Source organism: Ceratotherium simum, chromosome 6 (genome assembly GCF_057802395.1).
Source record: "Ceratotherium simum simum isolate JZ-2026a chromosome 6, ASM5780239v1, whole genome shotgun sequence".
NCBI classification, from domain to species: domain Eukaryota; kingdom Metazoa; phylum Chordata; class Mammalia; order Perissodactyla; family Rhinocerotidae; genus Ceratotherium; species Ceratotherium simum.
In genome coordinates this window covers 3,867,490-3,892,568 of record NC_141905.1, presented here as the reverse complement: position 1 = coordinate 3,892,568, position 25,079 = coordinate 3,867,490, and the positions used below count along the sequence as shown (strand labels likewise).

At 43.1% G+C, this 25,079-nt stretch overlaps 1 protein-coding gene across 4 annotated transcripts in view; it reads right to left on the bottom strand.

Moving 5' to 3' along the window:
• Positions 1–17,964: 17,964 nt before the first annotated feature.
• Positions 17,965–25,079, bottom strand: part of CCSER2 (coiled-coil serine rich protein 2) — a 187,859-nt gene continuing 180,744 nt past the window's right edge. For 2 of the 4 annotated variants that reach the window (XM_087431790.1, XM_087431789.1), the window contains one exon: positions 17,965–20,033. In XM_087431790.1, the coding sequence (XP_087287916.1) occupies positions 19,215–20,033 (819 nt within the window). In that variant the 3' untranslated portion in view covers positions 17,965–19,214. Of the gene's footprint in view, positions 20,034–22,622; positions 22,735–25,079 lie in introns of all 4 variants that reach the window. The other 2 variants (XM_087431791.1, XM_087431792.1) reach the window with 2 other exon arrangements.

Here is a 25,079-nt window from a genome sequence, read left to right as displayed (position 1 = left end):
GTGCCTTCTCTGTCTGTATCTTATCCCTATCTTCTATAGCCCGGCGATAAGCAGTCAACAAACACCAACCTCGCCGTGCCAAAAAAGAAACATCATCTTTTTCTTTCCTTTCCACCGTCTGCAAAGCTTTGGTCACATCCAACGGTTCAAATCGTCGCAGACGAGCATCCCAAGCTTCACATAACCCTGACCTATGAGCCCACTCCCCAGCCAGAGTGCAAAAGGGAGGGTCCTCCCATCCTGGAATCCCTTCTACCTTGGCTTCAGTTACCTTTCGTTTGAATAGGAAAGGCATCTCCTTAATCGAATCCTGCTCACAGCGCCAATTATGTTAAGAGAGGTTTGGGGATTCGATCGGAGACGTAAAAGACACTTTCCACTCCAAACAAATGGACCGAAGGTATATTTTATTATATAGAGGATAGTAAAGGCAACAGTCTGCAAACAGATCCAAATAGATCAAATATTAAGAGGGAAAAAAAACATCAGCCCGACTGGAAAGGGAAAACACCCACATCAGCTGAAGAGAAATGACACAAATCAACCGGAAAGAGAAACACCAGGTTGACCGAAAAGAGAACACATCAAATCAATTACTTCATATCAAATCAATTATTTCACATCAAATCAGTTACTCACAACATCCACGCCCCACTGCCGGGAGAGCCCTGTCAATCGACGCGGCTGGGCAAGGATCACACGTCCTGGGCAAGGTGTCCCTTCCACAGGTGGAACTCTCACCGGGGCTCAGTTTCCAGCAGTTTTTATACCATCAGTAATTTTCAGAGTAAGCAATTACAGAGTTTGCAGAGCAAGCATTTAGTGTTTCTATGCACAAATGGTTATCAGTGGCGTACGTGCACTGAGCCCCCTGGCTAACGTCCCAGCCCAGTAATTGTGTACGTGCATTGTTCTCTTTGGTTATCGTCTCAGCCCGGCACAGATGGCCAGTCCATTCTGGGCTATGACGCTCCAAGAGCCTTGAAATGTTACAACTTGCAACTCTCTCCGTGGGAGAAAGGCCAGTTCCCGGGAAAAGGCCAGTTCCCACCACACAGAAAGTAGCTTTGTATTTTTTTTTGTGCTGGTGGCTGTAGGTCAATGGAGCGGCCAAACATGGCTGTACTCATGTCAAGACAACATGGAACAAACACCTTACAAATATTTGTTGAATAACTGACTCCAGACTTGCACCTATAAAACACAGGAAAACCCCCCGGGAGTTGCAGACACCCCCTGGCCGCCCCAATGGGAACTGCGCCCCTGGCTCTGCAGGCTCTCTGCAGCTGCCTGCTGCTCGCTGGAAAAGCCCTTTCTTGATCCCCCTCTGGGCCTGGACCTGCCCTAGGTACCCCGCAAGAAACTCACTTCCCCCAGCAGTGCTGGAAGGCCTAGGTGCTGTCAGGCAAGGACGCCGAGAGGCTGCCGGACTACGAAGAGCGCGGAGACCCACCCTCGTGGGTCTGGGTCCCGGGCCACAGCGAGGCTGCATCACAAGGGAAGGTCTGGACCCCTACCTCTAGGGAGCTGAAGGCAAGGGCGTTAAGCTGCCTGTGCTTCCGTTTCCTTGCCTGTACAACAGGGCCTTGAGCACCCGTGTCCCCGGGTTGAGGGGGGAGGAAGTGAGGAACCGCGAGGGGCCCGTAGTAAGCGCTGGGTGCTGGAGCCATTACCGCGCAGGCCCCAGCCCCTGCCGCCTGGTCTGCACCTGGCCAGGGCCTCTCCCGGGAGAGCCTGGAGGCGAGCTCCCCGTATCACCAGCACTGGCGGGGGCTCGGGAACCCCCGCTTCCGCTGCAACTCTGCGGCCAGCCCATGCGCCTCTCCACGGAGCCTCCCACCTGGGAGCCCAGGCTGGGGCCTTGCTGACCCCCGACAGACAGACCCATGCCCGGGGTCGAGGCCAGTAGAGAGTGGGGACTGCAGGGGGGAGGGCAGAGGGTCCCTGGTGAACACCCCCTCCCCAGCCCCCCCGCGCCTGGAGGACCCCAGCACCTCGTGTTCTGGGGCCGACCCCTCAATCTCCCTGCACTTGGGAAAGACGCAGCGCGCCCTGTTAACTCGCGGAATCTCCCATCTCTCAACAGCCCCGCGCGGAGGGCGCCGGCGTCACCGTCCCGACAGCGGGCTGGCCCCCGGCTGCGCTGCGGGCGGTCCCCGCTGGGCGTCCTCGGCTCCTGGGACGCAGAGTCGGAGGAGACCTCCAGGCGCAGCGGCGTGGCCCCTCTGAGGCTCCAGGAGGGTGCCGCATCAGACAGGCGTCCAGGAAGGGGCCGGGGCTCCTGCGACCCTAACCAGAGACGTCCTCGGCCCTCAGCCGACCCAGGCGCGGACCCGAGGGTGAGGCCGCTCCGGAGCGGGAGCCGCGCGCCCCCGTGTGGCCGTGCCTGGGAACACAGGTCTTGGAGCCGGGCCACCCCAGGCTCCGGCCGGCTGGGGAGGGACGACCCTCAGACGGCCCTCTGCCACCTGGGGGGCAGAGGGGCGCAGAGAGGCCCCTGGAGCCCCTCGACGGGCCTTACTCTCATTGGAAGGCACTTGGCAGAACTGGATCTCCTATGATTGCCACCCCCTGAGGGGAGGACTGCCAGGTGGCACAACCCCCACTCCTGTACCCCAAGGTTCTTCTTCCCCTTGGGGCTCACGTAGCACCTAGTGCCCCAGGGACTTTGCCCTCCCATGAGAGCTCTAGTCTGAGCAGGGTGCAAGGCCCCTCCAGGGCTGCCCTGAAGATTCGGGGGCAGCACCAGAGAAATGGCCCGGAGTAACAGGCAACAAGACAGAGCACAGCGCACTCAGCTTCATCCATTCATTCAGCAGGGCTTCTGGAGTGCCCACCAAGAACCAGTCACCTGCAAGGCTCTGAAGCTGTGTCCTCTACAGGCTAGGAGAGGCTTTCAAATCCACCCACCAAAATTGAGACTTACCAAAGGGCCAGACCCCCACAGTGAATTCTGTGTGCCTCAGCGGGGGGCTTCTCATTGCCCCCTTCCCACATTTGAGCCCCAGGAGGAGGCCTCATGCACCTCTGATATGGCGACTCATATTTAAGAAAGGGTTACTGTGTGGGAGGCACAAACACCCCTCTGATAATTCGGGTGGATACTGGTCCTACCCAGTCTTACCTATGAGTCAGAGTGTGACCTTAGATGCCTTAGAAGTACACTGGAAAGTTTGAAGAAGCCATCCAGGTAAGCTGCCTTCACATTTTTGCCAGTCTGCCCAGGATACGTAGAAGAGCTTGATGCCATCTTTTGGATTTTGCCAAAGATACCAAAGCTGTGCTCTGCTGTCCTCCAACAACTCTGGGCAGGAATTTGGCATCACTTAGTAACTACGGGCAGCATGGTACACCAGGGTCTGTTGACATTCACTCCATGTGACGGTGAGCGTTTGTTACTGATATAATTGGTGCAGAGAAAAGCCACTAAAACTTCTGGGAAATTTACTCAATATTGTAATGCATGGAATGGAATCACAGCAATGAGGAGCTGAGTTATGTGACTGGGGACTTGTGGTTCCTGCATGGTTGAAAATGTGTGCACTTGTATGCGCTTGGGATTTTGATAACTTACCAAAAGCCTTATGCTCTAATCTCCCTGCCTCCAGCCTTTTCAAAATCCAAAGGAAATTTGCCGAGATTGGCCTCTGAAAGCCATAACTGATGCGACAGCAAATCAGAGCCTGCCTTAGTGGGTGGAGTCCCAACCCGGGCACCCAGACCTAGACCCCGCAGAGGCCTGAGCAATCTACTCCTGGAGATAGAGAGCCCTCTACAAAAGAGAGGCTCACTTCAGGTACACGGGGTTGTGCATTCTGGACTCCAGAAGACAAACCCATTTCCCCCCCCCCTCCCCCAGGACTGTTTGCACACATACAGGGAACCAGGTGTCCCAACTGGCAGAGCAAATTGGGACTACTGAACATTTTAGCCAAATTCTCCAACTCTAACCCAGCATTGGTACGCTTCATATTAGGGTCTTGAAAATTTCCTCTGGAGCCAGTCTCTTTGGAGCACAAGGGCAAGGTTGCTCTCCTTGATTGCATAGAAGATTCTTAGGGGTCCTGGGCATTGCACATGGCGACCACACTGCCGAGTCCACCTGCCCTCCAGTAGGAGCCAGGCAGAGGAGGGTACAAGGTCTGGACGGTGCTAACAGAAATACAATGCCAGCCACGTATGTAAGTTTGAATTTTTAGGAGACACATTTAAAAATTTAAAAAGAAATAAGTGAAATTAATTTGAATAAAATATTTTATTTAACCCAATATGAAATAATTTATTTCAAAATGTAATGAGCATAAAAAATATTAATGAGCTATTTTACCTTTTTTTCAATATGAAATCTGGTGTGGATTTTACACTTACAGGACATCTCAATTCAGACTAGCCACACTTCAAGTGCTCAGCAGCCACACGTGGCTCATAGCTACCTTATTGGACTGTGTGGTGCTAGAGTCCATCTCTTCATGACACAACTGAGTACCATCATTGCCATCCTGCAAAGTCCAAACCAGGGTGTCAGGTCCTCAGTGCTGCTTTCAAAACATAACTGTGCCAAAAGTACCATAAATGTGGGCACCTAGACCTGAAAGATGCAGGGGATAGAGTCTGCTGAAGCCTTCACAAGGCATTCCCATCCAGGAGTGACTGCCTGGAGAGAGGAGGAGGCTGAACCAGGGTTCCTATATAAACAAGCACATCTGTTCCACTGAGACTCTAAGGTTGGCTTTTCCAGGTAAAGGAATGTCCACACAGAGGGAACCTCCCAAGTTTTTAGTGCTCTTGTTGTTGAATTACTAATGAAGTCCAAAACCAGGGAAACTCTTGTGATGAATTGATCTACTTTTTTTTTGCCAGTGAGAAAAATGGAACACATAAGTTTCCCTCTTTGCCTTGGCTGCCAGGAAACTCAGAGTCAAGTCTGCTCTCAGTTAAAAGGCATTGCCTCGGCTATACCTCCATTATTATGTAGTTGTTGTCCTTTCCCTCTTATTTTAATACTTTAGGGGTTTTACAGGGTTTTTGTCTTCTGAAATTTTAAGAAACTTGGACGTCTTTTGGAAACGGGCAGGGTATGTGTGTGTAAGGAAGTTTCCAGACTTTACCACTAGATGGCAGCATTGTGCAATAGACTGTCTTGGCTTTGGCCGCCACCACCACCCCCCCCACCAGAGCCTGCTCTGCTATTTAATAGCTGTGTGACTTGGCGCAAGCGATCCTTAAAACGTCACGTCTCAGTGTTATCACGTGAGAAAGGAAGGGCTGCTGTGAAATGGACTGAGAAGAGACTCCCCTTGAGAAGTGGTAACAGCCTTGTGATTAACCGCATGGACTCTGAACCAGGGGGCCTGGTTTCACACTCTGTTTTGCCATTTAGCAGCTGTGAGCTCTCAGGCAGGTTATCTGACTTCTCTGAGCCTTGGCTTCCGCTCTGTAAGGCAGAGATACAAGCACCTGCTTCACAGGATTGCTGGGAGAATTCAAGGGTTGCATACAGAGTGCTAGCGTGACAGCTGTACACCAGAACACCAAGGGTTGTGAGCTGTTACCACTGTAACTAACACACAAAGCACCATCAGAGTGCTCAGCACAGTGCTCATTTAGACGATGAGGTCTGTACTGTGGGCCTGGGACTATCTAAGAACCTGGAAATGGGGCTTCCATCTGGCCCACGGGCTCTTCTGTGACTCCTGGCCCTGCTGCGCTGAGGGTCAGGGACTTGGTGTGGAGGGAAGTGGGGGGTGAACAGGGCAGAAAGGAGCCTCAGAGCAGCTCAGGCCATGGGGAAGTCTTGCGGGAAGCGGGCCGGACAGCTGAGCAGTCTTTGTGAATGTTGCCGTGCAGACTATGTATTTGGGCTCCATCACAGTTTTTGACAAAGCAAGTAAAGAATTTACACTATTGTGAATTTACTTTTGGCTGCTGGACGGTGTCTGGGATTTTCCATTGCACCAGCATCAACACTAAACAAGATGGGTCCTTCATTTATAGTGGCTGCATTTATAAAGCATTTAACTCTGTTCTTGGCAAACAGAAAGCCCTCAGCAAACATTAAGTCTTCTTATGTGACCAAGCTTCCTCAGTCTGCACCAACCTCGGCACCGTATTAACGGTATTTCTCCAGCGCTCTCCACCTGCAGTCTGTAGAAACCCCCAAACTCCACAGTGCCTTTGAGACTCACTGTATCTTCTGCAGTTTTCAATAAAAAAGATGATTTTGTTGAATTTAATTTTTTGGTTTATGTTGCAGCAAAAGAAGTTCAGATTTGGAAAATAAAATTCAAATTATAGAAGTGAATATTTTGTCTTTAGAATATACCCCCATCAGACATTGTAATTCACCGCACTGACAGCAGCCTGACCTTCCCTAAGGCTCCTTGGTTCCCAGGAAAGTAATGTCCTCCCCACTCCACCCCTCATCTCTGTATCTCTTCCTGTGCTACACATATCTGCATCAGACTCAGTTTGGGTAGCATACATCTAAAACCATAGGCCCTACGGCCTGGCGTGCTCAGCTTCCCAAATGACTCTATGTTTTATTCCTAAGATTCCTGCTACTTCTCTCACTAATAAAGGAAAACTTAAGATGACTTTTTTGTGTGTGAGGAAGATCAGCCCTGAGCTAACATCCGATGCCAATCCTCCTCTTTTTGCTGAGGAAGACTGGCCCTGGGCTAACGTCCATGCCCATCTTCCTCCACTTTATATGGGACGCCCCCTCAGCACGGCTTGATGAGCGGTGTGTAGGTCCGCACCTGGGACCTGAACCTGTGAACCCTGGCCTGCCCAAGCGGAGCACACGAACTTAACCACTGCGCCACTGGGCCAGTCCTACAGGTGACTTTTATTAAGACACTTTAAGGTCACTGTTTGGGGCCCAGGCGGTCAGCGCCTGCTGCAATGTGTGTCTGGAGGAATGAGATAGCAATAAGACACTTGAAATCTTTAGCAGGGGTCTCAGAACTAGGGGGCTCAAACTAGGGGGACCAGACGCCCCACACCCTTTATGTGCTTCCTGGCCACGTGGGCTGGTGTGACAGGCCTCTGACAAAGTGAGTGTGGGCTTTATCCTCCCCCTCAAAGTTGGAAGGCTGTGTCGACTCATTGCTGCTGTCCCCTCGGGCCACTGAAGGCCACAGCAGGAGTGGTGGCCACACGGAATCTGTCACGTATGTCCCAGCATCAGCAGTATTAGCCTCAAGAGGGCCGTGCAATCAGACAAGGAAAAGGGAAAAAACGCACCCACATTGCAAAGGAAGATGTAAAACTGTCTATTTGCAGATGACATGACCCTATATGTAGAAAATTCCACGGAATCCACAAAAGCACCATTAGAACTAATAAGTAAGTACAGTAGTTGCAGGATACCAGATCAATATACAAAAATCAATTGTATTTTTATATATAAGCAATGAACAATCCAAAAAAGAAATTAAGAATACGATTCCTTTCACAATAGCATCAAACAGAATAAAATACTTAGGAATAAATTTAACAAAAGAAATATAAGACTTACACACCAGGATGTATAAAACATTGCTGAGGGAAATTAAAAAAGATCTAAATAACTGATGAGATAATTCATGTTCATGGATTAGAAGACTTAGTCTTGTTAAGATGACTATTCTCCCCAAATTGAACAGATTTCATCCAATCCCTATCAAAATTCCAGCATGCTTTTTTGCAGAACTTGACAAAATGATCCTAAAATTTATAAGATTTTTAAATACAACGAATAGCCAAAATAATTCTGAAAAAGAACAACAAAGTTAGAGGACTTTAGCTTCCTAATTTCAAAACTTGCTATAAAGCTACAGTGATGAAGACAGTGTGGTTCTCGCATAAGGACAGACATATGGATCCACAGAACAGAATTGACCAGAAAAAATTTTTTATATTTACAGTCAATTTACTTTCAGCAAAGGTGCCAAGACAACCTATTGGGTAAATGATGGCCTTTTTAACAAATGGTGCTGGGACAATTGGATATCCACACGCAAAAAGATGAACTTACACCATCAACTCACACCCTACACAAAAATTAACTCAAAATGGATCACAGACTTAAATGTAAGCTAGAACAAGAAAATTTTTAGAAGATGACCTAGGGGAAGACCTCGAGTCTTCAAGAACTTGGGTTAGGCAAAGATTTCTGAGAAACGACACCAAAAGCACAATACATTAAAAAAAAAAATTGACAAAGTTGACCTCATCAAAATTGAAAACTTTTGCACTTTAAAAGACATGAAGAAAATGAAGACAAGCAACAGATGGGGAGAAAATATCTTCAAAACACATATCTGGTAAATGACATATCTAGAATAGAAACAGAATCCTTATAGGTCAATAAGGAGAAGACAAGCCCATCGCAAAATAGACAAAAGAGTTGAATAGACACTTCTCCAAAGAAGACCTATGAATGGTGAGGAAGCACGTGAAGTGACATTCAGCATGTTAGTCGTTAGGAAACTACAAAGCAAAACCACAGTGAGACACCATTTCACCCTGGAGAATGGCTATAATAAAAAAGACAGACAATAACAAGTGTTACGACAGATGTGGAGAAATGGACCCCCGCCTATGTTGCTGGTAGGTATGTAAAATGGTGCAGCAACTTTGGAGAACAGTTTGGCAGTTTCTTAAAAAGTTAAACACGAATTTGTCATATGGCCCAACAATCCCACTCTAAGGTATCTCTACCCCAGAGACATAAAAACATGTCCATACAAAGACTTACACATAAATGTTAGCAACATTACTCATAACAGCCCCAAACTGCAAACAATGTAAATTGCCAACTGCTAAATGGATAGACAGACTGTGGTATGTCCCTATGATGGAATATGATTTAGCAATAAAAAGAATAAACTGATTCATGCTATAACTTGGATGAACCTCAAAACATTATGCTAAGTGGAAGAAACTATTCACAAGAGACTACATCTTGTATGATTTCATTTATACAAAAAGTCCAGACAAGGCAATTTATAGAGACAGAAAGCAGATTAGTGATGCCTAGAGCAGTTGGTGGGGCAGGGACTAACATTAAATAACCATGTGAGATCTTACCGGGGTGATGGAAATGTTCTAAAACTGATTTATGCTGAGGGTTGCACAACCTGGTACATTCAACTGAAAAAACCATTGAATGTATGTACACTTGGAATGGGTGAATTATATGATATGTAAAATATGCCTTCATAAAGCAATGTTTAAAAAAAAACAAGGCCACACAGCTTTGGAAAACCAACCTACCTTATCTCCCTACCAATGAGGATCAGGTCTGAGGGAGGGGGACAGGCAAGGGAACGATGCCTTGTTTAAAGATGTCTAATCAACATCTAATACAAAGAACTGAAGGAAACGGCAGAATCCTCTTGCTCATTGGGAAAACTCAGAAGCTGGAGTGAGAAAGTATAGGCAACACGCATTCAAGGGGCTAAAAAGAGTGCTGTGTCTTCTCACCCACTCCAGGCAGAAGAGAAGGAGCACCTCCCCCCCTTGCCCCCCCGCCCCCCACACAGAGTCCCCCGTGCCCTGATCTGCACAGCTCATCTTACTCTGCACACGAGTCTCTCCTCCTCTCAGGCTCCGCAGAGGATCAGACCTTGAACACACTTGATGTTCTGAACTTGTCACATTTGATTTACAAACGTTGAGTGGCAGACGAACAAAATGGTTAGGTATGGGGAACTTATTCAGAAAAAAGGAAAAATTACCATTTTCCCAGGAGAATAAAAATAACCATTGGTTGAATAACTTTATTTGCAGGTAGAAGCTGTTAGAAAAGCAATCGTGAGGTTTGGCCACCAGCTACAGAAAATTAAATATTGATAATGAGAAAAATAGTTGTCGTGGGAAGAATTTTATTTCTCCGTGCAAACTGAGTGAATGCAGGCTTGGGTGTCCACCAGGATGCCCGCTTTGCGCCCCTTTTCCTCTCCTATTTCCTTACAACGTGCACTTGTGTGCAGCTCTGTAGGGGAGAAGCTCACGGGCCTGTGAGATGACGGCTGGGCAACTGGGCTCAGGTGGACTTTCCTACTCACTCCAAACCAGAGTGAAAGCTTAGTGCTAAGGAAACCATAAATAAAGGGTATAATTATAGGCTGGGGTCCCCCTCCTTGGCCCAAAACAAACAGAATTAGGTGGACTGTTCCTCATCTCATCCAAGAATCGGAGGCAGCAGGGCCGTAGCTGACCAAACCAGAGAAGTCCTCAAGTCTTGGGACCAAAGAGTGGCGGGGCAGAGCCCTGAGACTGGCCTGTTCTGGTTTCCAGCATCACTGAAACACACTTTTAAAATCTATCCAATTGCATGATGCATTCTTTCATGCCAGGCATGAAAGTCCAGTTAACACATGAAGAGCTGACCTCCCACAGCACACGGCCCTAATAATACAGCGGGACCCAGGTGAGGCTCCATCAGTCCACACAGATTTTCCCTCACGGCACTCTCATGTGGGAGGGTGAGATGGAGCTGATGACTAATAAGAAAGTACTACATGGAGAAGGGTTGGTGTGTGGGGACATGACTATCTCCAGGCCTAACTAGTACAGGTTAAGGGTGCAAACTGTTCAAGTTTGGGGGAAATGTATTTTGTCACTGATGGTGGACCCATCTCTGCTGCATACAGTAATGTGTTCCCAGCCCCAACTACCTGGACAAAGGATCATAAAACATAATGATGCACTGGCACTCATTTCCATGTCAGGTAGATCTGCCATTAGCTGTGTCTTTGCATCAGTGACTTAACATTTGCTGACACATCATCTTCTTATAACAGGATGTTGTGAACAAGGGCTGCTCACTGACTCAGTGGCTGTCCCCCTGTCACCAGAGACTAAAGGGCCTGAGGACCCTCAAGGAGATGAAGGAGGCCCGGGACACAGGTATTCCTGCTCCAGAGAAGTGTGGAGCACAGGAGACAGGGCAGCCACAGGGCGGGGAGAGGTGCAGGTGGATTTCAACAAGGAGGCGAGGAGGGCCTGGCTCTAATGGACACTGACCAGTGCACTGACTGGACATCGAGGTCGCCAGGGTGAATGGGCCCACAGATGCTGGGAAGGGAGGCTCGCGAGCTCCTGCTGTTCTCTCCTTCTGGCTCTGCCTCTCTCTGTGTAAGGATCACCACGACCTGTCTCATCTCTTCTTTGAGGGCCTCTCTCTCTAGGGTTTCACTCATTTTGTTGAGTAGCTTCACATGGTAAATCAAGTTAACCATTAAAGAAAATGCAACAATTTTGTGTGCCATAGATTTTAGTAATATTCCCAGTTCGTGTCAGATAGCCCCCTAGACACATCTGTCCTTGCTCCAGGCAGGTCTGGTGAGCACAGGAGATATAGTTTTGCTGAGGCCAGTTTGACTATGTAGTGACATACTGGTGACATCTCACATCCTGTTAGATCACATTCCCAGAAAACGAAGTATCCTCCATTTCAAATGTTTTAACTCGCTGTTGTGAGTTAGTAAGAGAAATTTTAAAGAACTGAAATGCCCCCCTCCATCCCTCACCACTTTCCTACCTTCAGCTCAACTAGTCAGGGAAAGCAGGGGAGAGGATTTTCCAATTCCGGGTCACTTTTTCTGCCGGTCCCATCCTGACCTTCCATTCGTCCGCTCACGTAACAAATGTGCCTGTGACCACAGAGCCGTGACCATCAGGCCCAGGGGAGTAAGGCCTGGTGGGAGGGCACACTGACTCCCGGGTGGGGAGGGCTCCCACCGAGGTGACTGCTTGCAGGGGCTGTGCGAATCCAGCAAGGGCTGCACTGAGGATTGCAGCGTGAAGGACGAGAAGGTGGTCAAAGGCAGCCCAGGCAGGACCAGGGGCCTCGAGGAAGCCTGGCTGTGCTGTCTCCTCTGGCTTTGCTTTCATCCCGCTTAATGTTCCCAGGTCACAGCCCATGTCAGCTGGGCTCAGGGAGGGCTCTGGGTCTACCCTGGGCCCAAAACTTAAATGAGAACCATAAGATCGTGGCCATGACTCAAGCCAGAAATCCCCAAGGACAAGGCGACCCAACTCTCCCTTCCTGTAAGACTTTTTCTAGGCTCAAAAGAGCGTGTGTGTTGGGGGTGGGGAGTAAAGCGGATCAATTATTGAAGGCCTCTGTGCCCTGTGCTTTACAAATTTTGCCTAGGCAACAGAAATGCCCGTTATTTAAAGAGCACTGTCTCATAATTAAAAGAAAATGTATACGATGAAGATAAAAATACCACTCATAATACTATCATCATTCTTAACATGTAGTTCTGTTATGTAAGTATTTATAAGCACAGCCATATAGGGACTGCAGTGCATTCACAGCTTTATTTTGCTTCTGTCCCCAGTTATAATGAGAATATTTTGAGTAAATGTTATAATGTGAATATTCTGGTAAATATTCTTCAATAGCATTAACTGACTATAGAATTATTTTGTCATATGGATGAAATATTTTAATCATTCTCCTACTGTTGGACATTTATTTCTGATTTTCCATTCTTTTAAATAGCTCTTTGCATATAAAGATATATAAATGACCTGTCATTCTACTCTGCCTCTCTCTACTAGCAAAGGTCAATTTTTCACATTTTATTATCGTTTTGTACATCTGTGGTTGGTCCATTCTGCGACTTAAGTAATGCTTCTTGCAATACACACAAATGACTGTAAGTCTATGGTCTCCTCTGCTTCTCCCTTAAATTTTTGGGGAGCTCTGAAAGGCAAGAGATCATTATGCTCTACTCCCCTTCCCTCGGCCCAAGCGTCCTTTACAATGAGAGCAGTCAGACCGAGGGCCAGGGTTCTCTGGGGGGCCTGAGATGAGCTGTCCCCACCCCGTTGGGCCCAAATCCATTCCTGAATGCCTCCTTTGAGCTCTGTCTAGCCCTGGACTTATGAACCTGACCACAGTAGCAAAGAGTTCAGATGCATGTGTTTGCATCTCGGCATTGGTCTGGAACACAACTTAGGAAAGAACATGGATTAGTAATTCATCACAGGTCCTATTACTTTTGCTTTTCATTGCAATTTATATTTGCACGTAACTACCTTCAATTTATATACATAAGAGCAAAGCCTCAACTAAAATTTGTCATGAAAATTCCCTATAACTCAGAAGTATTTGAACTGATCGTGTGTTTAAAAATGCCTCAGGTTGGTTGAATATCATTGCTTAGTACAGATTATGTGATAATGGTCTAATTTTTGCTCAGCTTTAACTTTCTTCCCTCTGACACAAATGTACACCTGTGGAGGAAGAGAGGCGGTGGAAGTAAGTTCACACGTGATCGCGGTCATCTCTTTACCGCACACTTAGCTCCTACAGTTCTATGCTGGGACCTGTCTGTTCTGCTGGAATATCCTGATCTCTTCCACGGCAGGGACTGTCTCCTTCATCCCCACTACAGGAGCAAACCCAGGGTTTGGTACACAGCAGGCACTTCAACAATGTTTATTGTGAGGAATGAAAGAAAAGCTGTTACCTTTCACTTTAGCAGATTAACATTTGAGGCATACTTTTGCAGAAAACTGTAATCACTTAAAATATTACCAAAGGACCATTATTCATACTCAAAATGGATGTGTGAATAAGTGAATTTACGTATGGATTAAACAACAGGTCATGTTTCAGAATCTGGAAAACAGCAATACCATTTTTATGGTTGAGATATCAGAGAAATGTCTGTGAGGAACTGTTTCTTCTATTTTGTCATGGGATGGATGCTAATTTGAGGGTTGTTGGGGGGAAATTCATGAATAGGGAAAAGGTTCTTCTAGATGACCTCAATTTCTCCTCAGAATCCACATGGCAAAAAATAACAGGTAACCAAAACTATCAACTAGCCCACCCAAGATATTCTGTCTATATGAGAGACTGGGATGGAAGGAAAACGAAGCCTAGACATACACTGAGTGTAAAAATAGACTTCAGAACAGGAGACCGTATGAGCCAAGGTTCTAAGAGGGAAGGTGGCTCAAGACAGTTGAGAAATCTCAACCTTAAGTCCTGACTAATCACCTCAGGAAGACAATGCAGAGTATTTAGGAATATCTGACATGGCTAAAGACGGGGTTCTTGAATAAAATCAGATTATAAAAAGCCAAGTTTTCAAAGGGAAATGAAGGCATGTAACCAAGAATTAATATAATATAGAAGCAAAGATGAGAATAGTGCAAGAGAATTAAAAACCAGAATGAAATGCAACTTGAGAGGAAATGTCATCAAAAAGGAGTTTTACTGTTAGGTTCAAAATACGATGATCAACATGGAATGCAAGGGCATTCTTGAACTGAATGGCATGATGTTAAAAACCACCTGTGGGTTCTCAAGCTCCATGGGGTAGGGACCACGTAGTCTTCATCTCTGGAGACCCAGCAACTTGCTCAGTGACTGAACAGGTAAGATATCCCACTAAAATTACTTAAACCCAACTAACAGGAGGAGTCAGAATTAACTTCTATTTGTCTTTTCGGTGGGAAAAAAAGATTTTCAGAACAGAATGAACAACATAATGAGAAACAACTGAAATGGCTATACCTGATGACAAACTAAAAAGGAAAAATTTTGAGTTAGTCTATGAAAATACTTGTTAGTAACTCAGAGGACCTTAAAACTGATACAGGTGTCATAAGAGGTTCCTTAGTAAATGCCACTCTCAAATTTATTACTAATGAAATTTCCTTCACTCTTTTTTCCAGCATTTATGTAACCATTTTGGATTAATAACATATCACTGCATCAATTTTTATATCCTATTATATATAGACTATCACACATAGTTAAATTGGAAAATAAATATAAATTCCCTATTCCTTTGGTTCCTAAATACTATGTAAAATTTCATTAAACATTCCTCTTGCTTCAAGCTATTTTGTACATGTAATGTTTAAAAACAATAAAACAAAATAATTAAAATTATGCGTTCCCCTTTTATGCAGCTTTCCTAACTTAAAGTGCTAAAATTTTTAAGTAAAAATTACCCATTCTCTCAATATTTTTCTAAGCAGATATTTGATTAAAATGGAAACTGAAGTATTAGATCACTAACAGAGTCTGTGAAAACACAACAAGCTTGTCAACTCCTACTCAATCAGGACTTGGAGTGTGATGTGCGTGTACAGGGGACTATCTGAAAGGATAAAGAGTTTGAAAAAAAATCAACCAAGTGAACAGTCTTTTAGATCTATGTGGGAAAAGGATATCCAAGAAAAAGTACAGCATGGACGTCAGTGTTGACAAGGACAAGAACACTTTCATAATTATGAACTTTATTTTTATTTACTATGCCAACATTTTCTGGAAAGAGACTTTACATTGTTTTTATAATTCATTTTACAAGCAAATTCTAATATACAGTATTTACTCTGAACTGGTTTTTTAAATCAATGGGAAAAACAATACTGCAGATATTAAAGACTGTGATGTTTTTGTTTTTAGTTAGTAATGACTTAGAGACTTTAATTCTTAGGGGTCAGTATTATTTTGTTATGGCAAAGCTTTACCAAGGAGAAAATGGGTAGCTTTTCCCCAGCAAGGGTAAAACATATGATGTATCTTTAATTAATAGCATAGCTGTAGATTGGCGCCCACCACAATTTTTCTTCCAAACGTACTGTTTCAAATTGCTGCAGCAGAAAAATTGAAGAGAGGTGTGAAAAAAAATTGTAATTCAAGCATCAGAATTAAGAAAAAGAGCAAGGCGATCACCCCCAAGGAAAAACATCAGGTATCTGTGTTACAGGTATAATTAATTTTCAGTGTGTGCATAAGCATGCAAACATGACCACCCCAACTAATCCATAGACACGAAAACTACTGAGTGAGACGGCGAGTGAACTGAGCCTGTGCTGCAGTCTTACTGATCCTCACTGCAAGTCCATTCAGTGATTCCAAACTGCACCCTCAGTGCCCTAGAGAGCAGGAAACCACCGTGACAGCTCTGCTCAGGAACAGAGTGCACCTCTGCGTCTGTAACGCCCTCTATGCTACAGGAAGACCAGGAAGACTGAGAAGTAGCAGCTATAGGGGAATCATGTTCTCTTTGATGCACTGAGTAAAACACTTAAGGGGATAAGGAAACATTCAAAGAACTTAGTGCTTTAATGGGAAAAGCGACATGCTGAGGATATAATTCTGTGAAAGGCTGTGCTTCAAACGGCAACAATTATAGAGAAATTCATTTCAACAAAGAAAGCCACACCCAATAGGAGGCATTTCGATATTTCAGGCACAACTCCAAGCAATTAAGCTCATTTAAAGTGCAAATCTGATATTTTCTTTCATATTCAGATTTTTACTTGTTAAAATACTTAAGTTCCTTAATATCTATATAAATACAATGAACAGTAGTCTATATGCCTGAAAATATTGCACAAATTAAAACGAGACTCCAAAAGAAAAATGCTAAAGGGTCTCAGTTATTAGAAACATTCTAAATGATATAACTATATAATCCTTTGTTTAATGCCTTAAAATTATCTGCACCTGTCCTGATTAACTCCTTAGGCCAAGCTTTCTTTACAGAATTTAATATGCATCCCATTAACAGCCAAATGTACAATTCTACATACTCTATTAATTTTCTCTTTCACAAATGTGAAACTTAACCCCCATAAAACTTCTTCCTTAGGATGTAGAATTCATACCTTGGAACCATCTTCACCGAAATCACAAGAACTAAGAAAAAAAGTGATCAGAGTTCCTGTGGAGGAGGATTTGGCACAGAGTTGACTTAAAGAAGCACTAAACAGAGATCAGGCCGAATCAGAGAGTGTGACCTCTGATTACTCAGGCGAGCTACATCCTCATATCATTTGTGACTTAACATTTACTAATGAGCAGACTAGCGCAATAATTATTCTTGCAGTTTTTAAAAACTGCAGGCAAATACTTTGCTGTTTTGTGCAAGCATCCTAGATTGTTTTTCTCTTAAATACATTATGCTTCATAATTATATCGATAAGCCTTCGATTAAGGCTCAACAAAAGCACAGAGAAGTTGAACTGATTGGTTAATATTTCTGCAAATTCATCAGGGGGGAAATAAGAGCAGAAAAAAGATTAGAATAAACAAATACAGGAGTCCACATTTTTACATAACAAAGACATTTCCCTCAGACTAGGGGGGTAAAAATTTAAAACTTTTCCCCTAAAGATAAAGGCCTACTTGTCAATTATGTTTCACAAGAGTCTACAGCAACTTCTAAATAAACCAAAAACCTACTAATTCATCAGTATGTTCTACTTCAGGGAAATATGGTGTGATAACATCCCCTTTACAATATATGAGATCAGTTTTCTTTCTCACATGTACCCACTTACAGCCACAGCGATCACTGCTCTTTCCAGTGAACCAACAAGAGTTCTGCGGACATCTCTGATCACTTACACTAATAATACTTGGATTGTGTGGAAAACTTTCTGAAATTCAGTGCTTCTGCGGCAGAAGTGCTATCAAATGAGAGTATGGCAGTAGATTTGTGTTGCTCACCTGTCACCAAATCCTAGAATGGTCTGTACCCAGTGAATGGCAAATTCCCTGGAATGGTCCTCTGGTAGGTAAGGGAAGACTGCCTCAAAATGGTAATAGACACCTCTTTCGAAATGTCCACTAAAGCACCTGCTGTTGTTTCTCTAAAAAGGCTCTGACAACTTCAACAATGCACATGTTTTAAAGGAATCCCTAGAAATTTGAGTGACTTTTTGGCCATAATCCCTTTTGATACATTTTTGGTCAGCTGATCACAACCAAAACTGACTTTGTAAAAGGCTGTCTATCTGAAAGACACTAATTCCAATTAAAAGAGCTGCAGGCGAAGAGCCTAAAGATGACATGATTCGGGCGAGCAGGAGGCACGTTCACGGAGCCATCGCCGAGCGGCCCGCAGCATGATTAGGTCAGTGCACGTGGTCCCTGGGAGGCTCCACAGCTGCCTTCCTAGCACACTAAAATAAATAAGCACAATGCCATCGAAATATCTTTTAATACCTTTTAATACAACACAATTTCTCCTCTCCAATTCTATTTTTCTTCCCGAATCTACTTTTCAAGAAACTGTCATTCAAACACACACCGACATAAAAGGAAAATCTGGAAAACTCAGAAAAACAAAACTTATGAATTCCAGCTTTCTCAAGATAGTCATACTTAAATTTATACTCATTCTCAAAACATTTTAACTTGTTTGGCTATAGAAAATAGTTTTAAATCCCTATGTATGAGATATTTATATCCCACCAAAGTTTTGTGCAAACATTTCAAGTCCATTATTCCAGTCTTCGGATATTAGCAGAAAGTCAATAAATATAAATATTACAGTAAGACTTAATTTAAAATATATGCTGTGGAACCTTAAAACAGCTATCATGGATCCATAAGCCTACAGGGTTCAAAACTGAATTACCAGCAAAACTAGAGCACAACATGTCACAAACGAATAGATCTTTAAGTACAGGTTTCAAGATGTATCTCAAGCTTTCCAAAATTTATCCAGTAGCAAAAAACAAACACAAATGGAGTGTGTGTGTGTGTGCGTGTGCGCGTGCACAACAAGATGTTAAAGCAACATATAATTGGTTTATATATAATACGAAACATTTTTAGCCCAGGGAATTTGTCTGGTAAATAAATAAATACTGAGACTAGCTTGCTGATCCTAGCAAGGAAAAATAAAGCTTACATAGGCTTCCCATTAAAAGCTGGATCTCCTTTATTCATCACAGAGCTTTTGCATAGACCTTTTAAGTATACAAACACTGGCCAGAACTGTGTTTACAGACTACCATCTTCCATTATCACCAAATCTTTAGTTAAAATAGTAACCATATTCACAGGAGGGACAAGTGAAAAAGGATGAGGGTCTGAGAACCACCATTAATACAGACCTTAAAAGGATTAAATCAGCAAAGCACACTTCTTGCCTGCTAAGTGGAATAGCAGGAATTTTCTGATGTGCAGAGGAATGGATTACATGATTAGAGCCTTCTGTAGGCCTCTGAGATGGCTAAGCAAACTTTTGTGTTTACCTGAGACAAATATGCTCAAGTGCTATGTACTTCGACCAGGATATAAAATGGAAGAGCCAAACTAGTAGAAGCTTCCACATTTTAATTTTAAGATTTGCAAGCTTTCAATGGAACCTCCATCATGGTAGCAAATAGCACATAAAGCTATTACAGAACAGATTGTTTTTAAAAAAACAAATTGGCAGGTGATGGCTAGGTAGTTAATGTATCTTTGGTTTAGGAAGACGAGAATATCGTGTAGAAGCCAAACAATCCCCAGAATTCAAATTGCCATTCGGATTCTGCATGATTTCTTTCTTTCTTGTTAGTGGCCTTGGGATGCTCGTCTTGGCCTGGAAGTTTTGAGGCTCTAGTCGGGGGTTGCTTATTTGTTTTTGTTTGAAAGAGCCAGAAGGGGGGCGGAGCTTAGATGCTTTTGGATTTGGATTATTTGCAAGACTTGTTTGACTAGATGTTGGCTGAAGTTTAGCTGAGTTACATGGTATGATTATTGGTGACTTGTTACAAGTGGGAGTCCTACTTGAGGATGATTCAGAAACTGGAGGAGGTACCAAAGAATTCAAGACGGATGGCTTCAAAAGCTGCAAGGACTTGGGCTGTGACACGTGGTCCTCCGGTGAAGACTGATTTCTTCCAACTCTCGTAGCCTGGTCTACTGTTCTTGACTGGGGAAGCGCCTGAAGAGAAGCGGGTACAAACTGCACGTCACTAATTTGATTATCCGCCAAATGATAAGGCTCTTGAGCATTCGTGGTCATGTTCAAGTCTGCTTCAGAAGGGGTACTCTTTGCCACATCTGTAGTGAACTGCAGGCCTGACGAACAAGGCCGGTCTCCCAGACCGTGCTTGCTTTCTTGCGGCAAGCCGTGCGTACAGCTCTCATCCAGACGAGCCTCACCCTGAGCTATGCCCTGGACTGTGCATTCACTGAGGGCCTCGATACGTTGTGGCTTTATTAGTTTTCCCTGGGCGTGGTCTGTGAGTCTGGGAAGGCTGCTGGAAGGCTGTAGTACTTGAGGCTATTAAAATGAAAAACAACATTAGCATCAATTCATTTTAGAAATGCCACCCAGAATTAATATGTTCCAATTAGGCTGTGTTGGTACTTATTATGTTTTAACATGAGAAATATGTGAGAATTTTTTAATTAAAAAATAAATTGCAATATTCAAGTGAATTCATGAGATACATACAAGAGTGATAATGGAAACAAAAAATGATACAGGCAGGAAACACTAAACAAGATCCAAAATCAAACAGGGGAAAAGAAAAATCTTAAAGTACTGATTTATTGTAGAAAAAAGATTCCTGCCTTAATTGATTCATTAATATTTAAAACTTTACATATAATAGAGCTTACAGAATGACTTCTATAGCACTCAGGTTTGATCTCCCTAAAGCATTCAGATAGTAACTGTGACCATCAGGATATCACCCATTTTAAAGTTTTTTTTTTAAAGGAAAGCTATTTAGCATGTTATCACACTTGACTAGTTGATGTGAAATTCTAATTACTTAAAAATAGGTCAATACATTTAGCTAATGCTAACCTACCTTTAATATTCTTGTTGAAAAGTTTCAGAATACAACGTTTTCACAGCTTATTTGTTCTGTCTCACTGCCATATGAGAGACCAACTAAGGTTCTGTTATGTGGAAAACAGACTTACCCTGCCCGAGAGTGGACATCCACTTAGTACAATTAAAAATGATCAGCCTTTTGAATGATGGCTGAGAGTAAAACAAATCTGAAATTGCCTGTAACTTGAACTAAAGCTCAGAAGCCTACAGTATAGCAAAGTTCTCAAGGCCAATGTGCCAACATGCCACTACTCTGGAGTTCACTGTGTGGTTATATTCTACACAAATCAGAGGAAACAGGCAACTTCCATTACTTTTGGGCCAGGAGGGGAGTAAGAAATATGAATCTTAAAGTTATCTTTCAGTGGCCCAAATAGTTAAAGTATATGGGGCAGAGCCTATTGGTCACGTTCTGATACAAGGGTGGTTGCTATAAATGTATAAACACACACACACACTCACACATACACTTTCTATTAAATAATACGGGCTGAAAATGTCAAAAACTTTGGCAAAGGGCTTTGAAACGTGAACTTTAAAGGACCATTTTTAACTAACAACTTTTTTTTTTACTATGCTAATCTACAAACAAATCTACACAGTATATCTTTAATTTCTCCAACAGAAGGGGCGAATATCTTTATACTGTATCATTTGTGTGTTGTCACTTTTTTCACCTCCTTGACCAGCACTGAACGATGGCTGCCAGGGTCAGGAGTCTCGGATTAGATCATGGCAGGGTTACAAGTGACTGAGAACAAAGTTCACTGACTCATGGAGAGATGGCTGGCCATGACAATAAAGGGCTAGGGTTTTAAAAAAGAGTAAAATGCAGACAATGACTACTCGAATCCATACAGAATATGTTACATTAAATTCCTATGTTTAAAATAGGTAAGCCATCTCAGTTTCTGCTTCAAGCTAAACGTCCTAGACTTTCAAGTCACTTGGCATTTTCACAATAAATCACCACAGAGACGAATAAACTGTCCTTCAAGAGAAAGGCACTAAAATCACCAGGTAACTAATTCAAAAGACTCTCCTTGTGGTTCCCTAGAAAAAAAATAACCATGCCAAAGTGATCATACACTTTAGAAAGATGAGTAAAAATATAGAGCAGGACCATATTAAGCAAATCAAAATCTACCAAAGGAAAAAAAAGCAACCAAGGAGGAGAAAGGGGCTCCATCAAATGGTTGATTAAATGGGGATCTGTTTTCCCTTTTCACCTTCACAAACACTAAGATATTCTAGTCTAGAGTTAAAAATCTTGGAGCAACTTAAGACCTTTGAAAATAGTGACAATTTAAAAAATGACTTCATTGTAACATGTCTATTGCCACTAAGAAAAAAAAGGTATAAAGGTGCTATCAGCTCAAAGCATAAAAAGTTATGATTTTATAATTAAGACAAAGTAATAAATTGATTATTAAGATAACCAAACATCCAGAAAAGGAGTACTGTGAACTGTAGATCAGTTATCCATTTGCACTGTTCTGATCACTTATATTACCCAAATGACCATGGTTTATCAGAGCACTTAAGGGAAATACAGCAGATAGAAAGATATGCTGCTTGCATGCAAGAGAGCTCCATATCAAATATTAAAGAATTAGAAAATTATCAGGTTTTTAAGAATAAAATTTTGAGTCTTTTAACTGAGAGGAGTTAGAGCGAACAATTGTATAAAAAATGTCTAAACTATCGCTTAATTACATTAAATAAATTAGTGGTTTCTAAATGCTGAATAAATAATGTAGATTGCATATTTTTATTAAAAGTTTATTTTAGTGGTATAATTTCCCCATCCCAAAATAAATCTCTTGTTTTATTAATTATTTGAAAATAGTTTGGAAATCAATTCTGTTAATGTAAAGAAAAAAGTCTTTGACTTTTTTAATGGAAAAAAGTCTTTCTTTTACTTTCTTTAATGTAAAGAAAAAAGCAAGGACCAAGGAAACAACCTGCTCCTGATACAAGGAAGATTGTGTAGAACTGGTTACCCCACTAAGGACTGTCATTACCTACCTGCTGGCAAACAGAACAACAAGCTGCCTCGTAGCCTCTAGCAAGTAAAGCCAGGATGTGTTCTGATAGCTTGCTGCTTGCAGTATAATTTCCCCAAATTCTAAACACTCAACTGTATTAACACAAAGGCAAGATGTTAACAATTCATCTTACCCACATTCACGACTGCTTCTATGCCCTCAGACATCTTTAGAATGAATTCCAAATATAAAAAGAAAGATCCCATGTTCTCATGGATAATAAGATCAATAAAGGAACATCAAAGACCATTTATTTATTTTTTAAAAATGTCTACAACGTATCCTGCATTGTACTAAGTGTAGGAAAATATGGAACTGAACACAATGCTGTTCCTGTGGTGGAGAGGCGTAGTGAGGGAGATAGGTAAACAAATGATGAGACCACGCCTCAAGAATTACAACATATGGGAACAAAAAGAATACACGTGCCTGACTGGAGAGGTCACAGAAGGCATCCAAGAATTGCAAACATCTGAACTGAGCTTTAAGGTGAGTAGGAGTTTGCCAAGTAGACAAGAAGGGAAGAGCATTAAAGGCAGAGGGCCAATACATGCTAAGCAAAGAAGCAAAAAAAGAACACGGTTTGTTCTAGTAATTTCAAACAGTTAGACTGAATTTGGAGAGCACAGTGCTGATGGGAAAGTGTAGGCAAAGGCAAACTCATAAAGGCACTCATGTCAGGCTAAGCAGTCCTGACTTCGTGCAGTAGGTGATGGGAGAGACTGATGAATTTTGCTTAAGCAGAGGAATTAATGTGTACTGCAGAATGTCACTCTGGTGGAATCCGTGAGGGACGCAGTGGGAGGGGATGAGACTGGAAGCAGAAGAGCCAGGTAGTATGCTACTGCCAAGAGACCAGGTGACAAATTATAAAGGTCTAAAATTAGGATACTGGAATAAAACTGGGAAAGATTAGAAGAGATTTTGAAGGTGGGACAGATAAGTGGCTGTTTGGGAGGAATTAAGATGAATTTCAGGTTTCTGGCTTTGGAGATGCATGATGAGGTATTGCCCTGTATCGAAAAAAGGCCTCTGGGGAAGTTGCCCATCAGCCCATTCGTTTTATAGCCTCAGCAGCCCACAGGACACAGAGGGCAAAAGGAACCCCCCACTACTGGGGGAACTTCAGGAAACTCCCTGTGGTCACAAATAAATAGAACTTTAGTATTCCATCCTTGCAACTTGTAGAAGGGTTGTTACTGAAGCTTCAAAATGTGGAACCATCTCCAGACTTAGAGTCAAGTGCTTCTAACTGGACTCAGCAACTTCAAGTCCTACTTTAGTTAGAGACATACACTGCAGCACACCATTCTGAGAATTCTCAGATGCAACGGTTACAGGTGTCAAGGTCTAGAGTGCCAGCAACAGGCACTACTGGGCAATTGTGCAGGGTATTGGCAGGCATTTTCCATGATAATTTTAAATGCATATTTTGGGCTGCTTACAAAGATAACCAGAGACTACGAGCTCCTTACAGGCATGCACCAGGCTTTATTCATTTTGTTGATGTAGTTGGTATCCCTAGTATTTGGTACATAGCAGGCATTAAATATATATTTGCCAGATCCCTGTTAGGGCAATGATGCAGCACTAATAATCAAATAGAAACAAGTTTAAAAAACACTGATGAAAAATAAATCTTATAATAGAAATAAAAACGTTTTCTCTAAATAAGTTTGGGGTTAGCTTAATGATTCATGTTTAGACTAGCAGGAAAGATTAATTAATTACACGTTAACCTGAACACAGCACCTCCCATAATGATGTACACCAGCTAAGCCACAAATGTTTCTTACTTGAAGACTAGACATTGCTAGATGAAATGAGCTGGGCGTTCAGCTCTTTTCCATTTCTAATTCTAATAATTAAATATGATTATACCTGCTAAAGGCTCAGCACAGGACCTCCCAGCACATCACAAGTGCTCAATAAATATCATCTATGATTATTAAAAGGTGTGTGAATGACGAATTCGAGCCATGGCCCTTTTGTAACCGGGACTTGAGGGAAAAAAAAAAGACAAGTTCTATAACAGTATAATAAACTAGTTGCTACAGAATAAGAGGTTTCTAGGGTTCAAATACATATTTCAATAATGTTGGTCCCACCTAAATTTTTTTTTTTTTTTGTGAGGAAGATCAGCCCTGAGCTAACATCCAATGCCAATCCTCCTCTTTCTTGCTGAGGAAGACTGGCCCTGGGCTGTGCCCATCTTCCTCTACTTTATATGGGACGCCACCACAGCATGGCTTGACAAGCAGTGCGTCGGTGTGCGCATGGGATCCGAAGCTGCGAACCCCAGGCCACCAAAGCGGAGCACGTGCGCTTAACTGCTGCGCCACTGGGCCGGCCCCACATCTAAATGTTTTAAATCCATAGCAGGCATATCTGATATGACACAGAGGTCAAGCTTCCTTAAGTGCCTCCCTGGAGATAA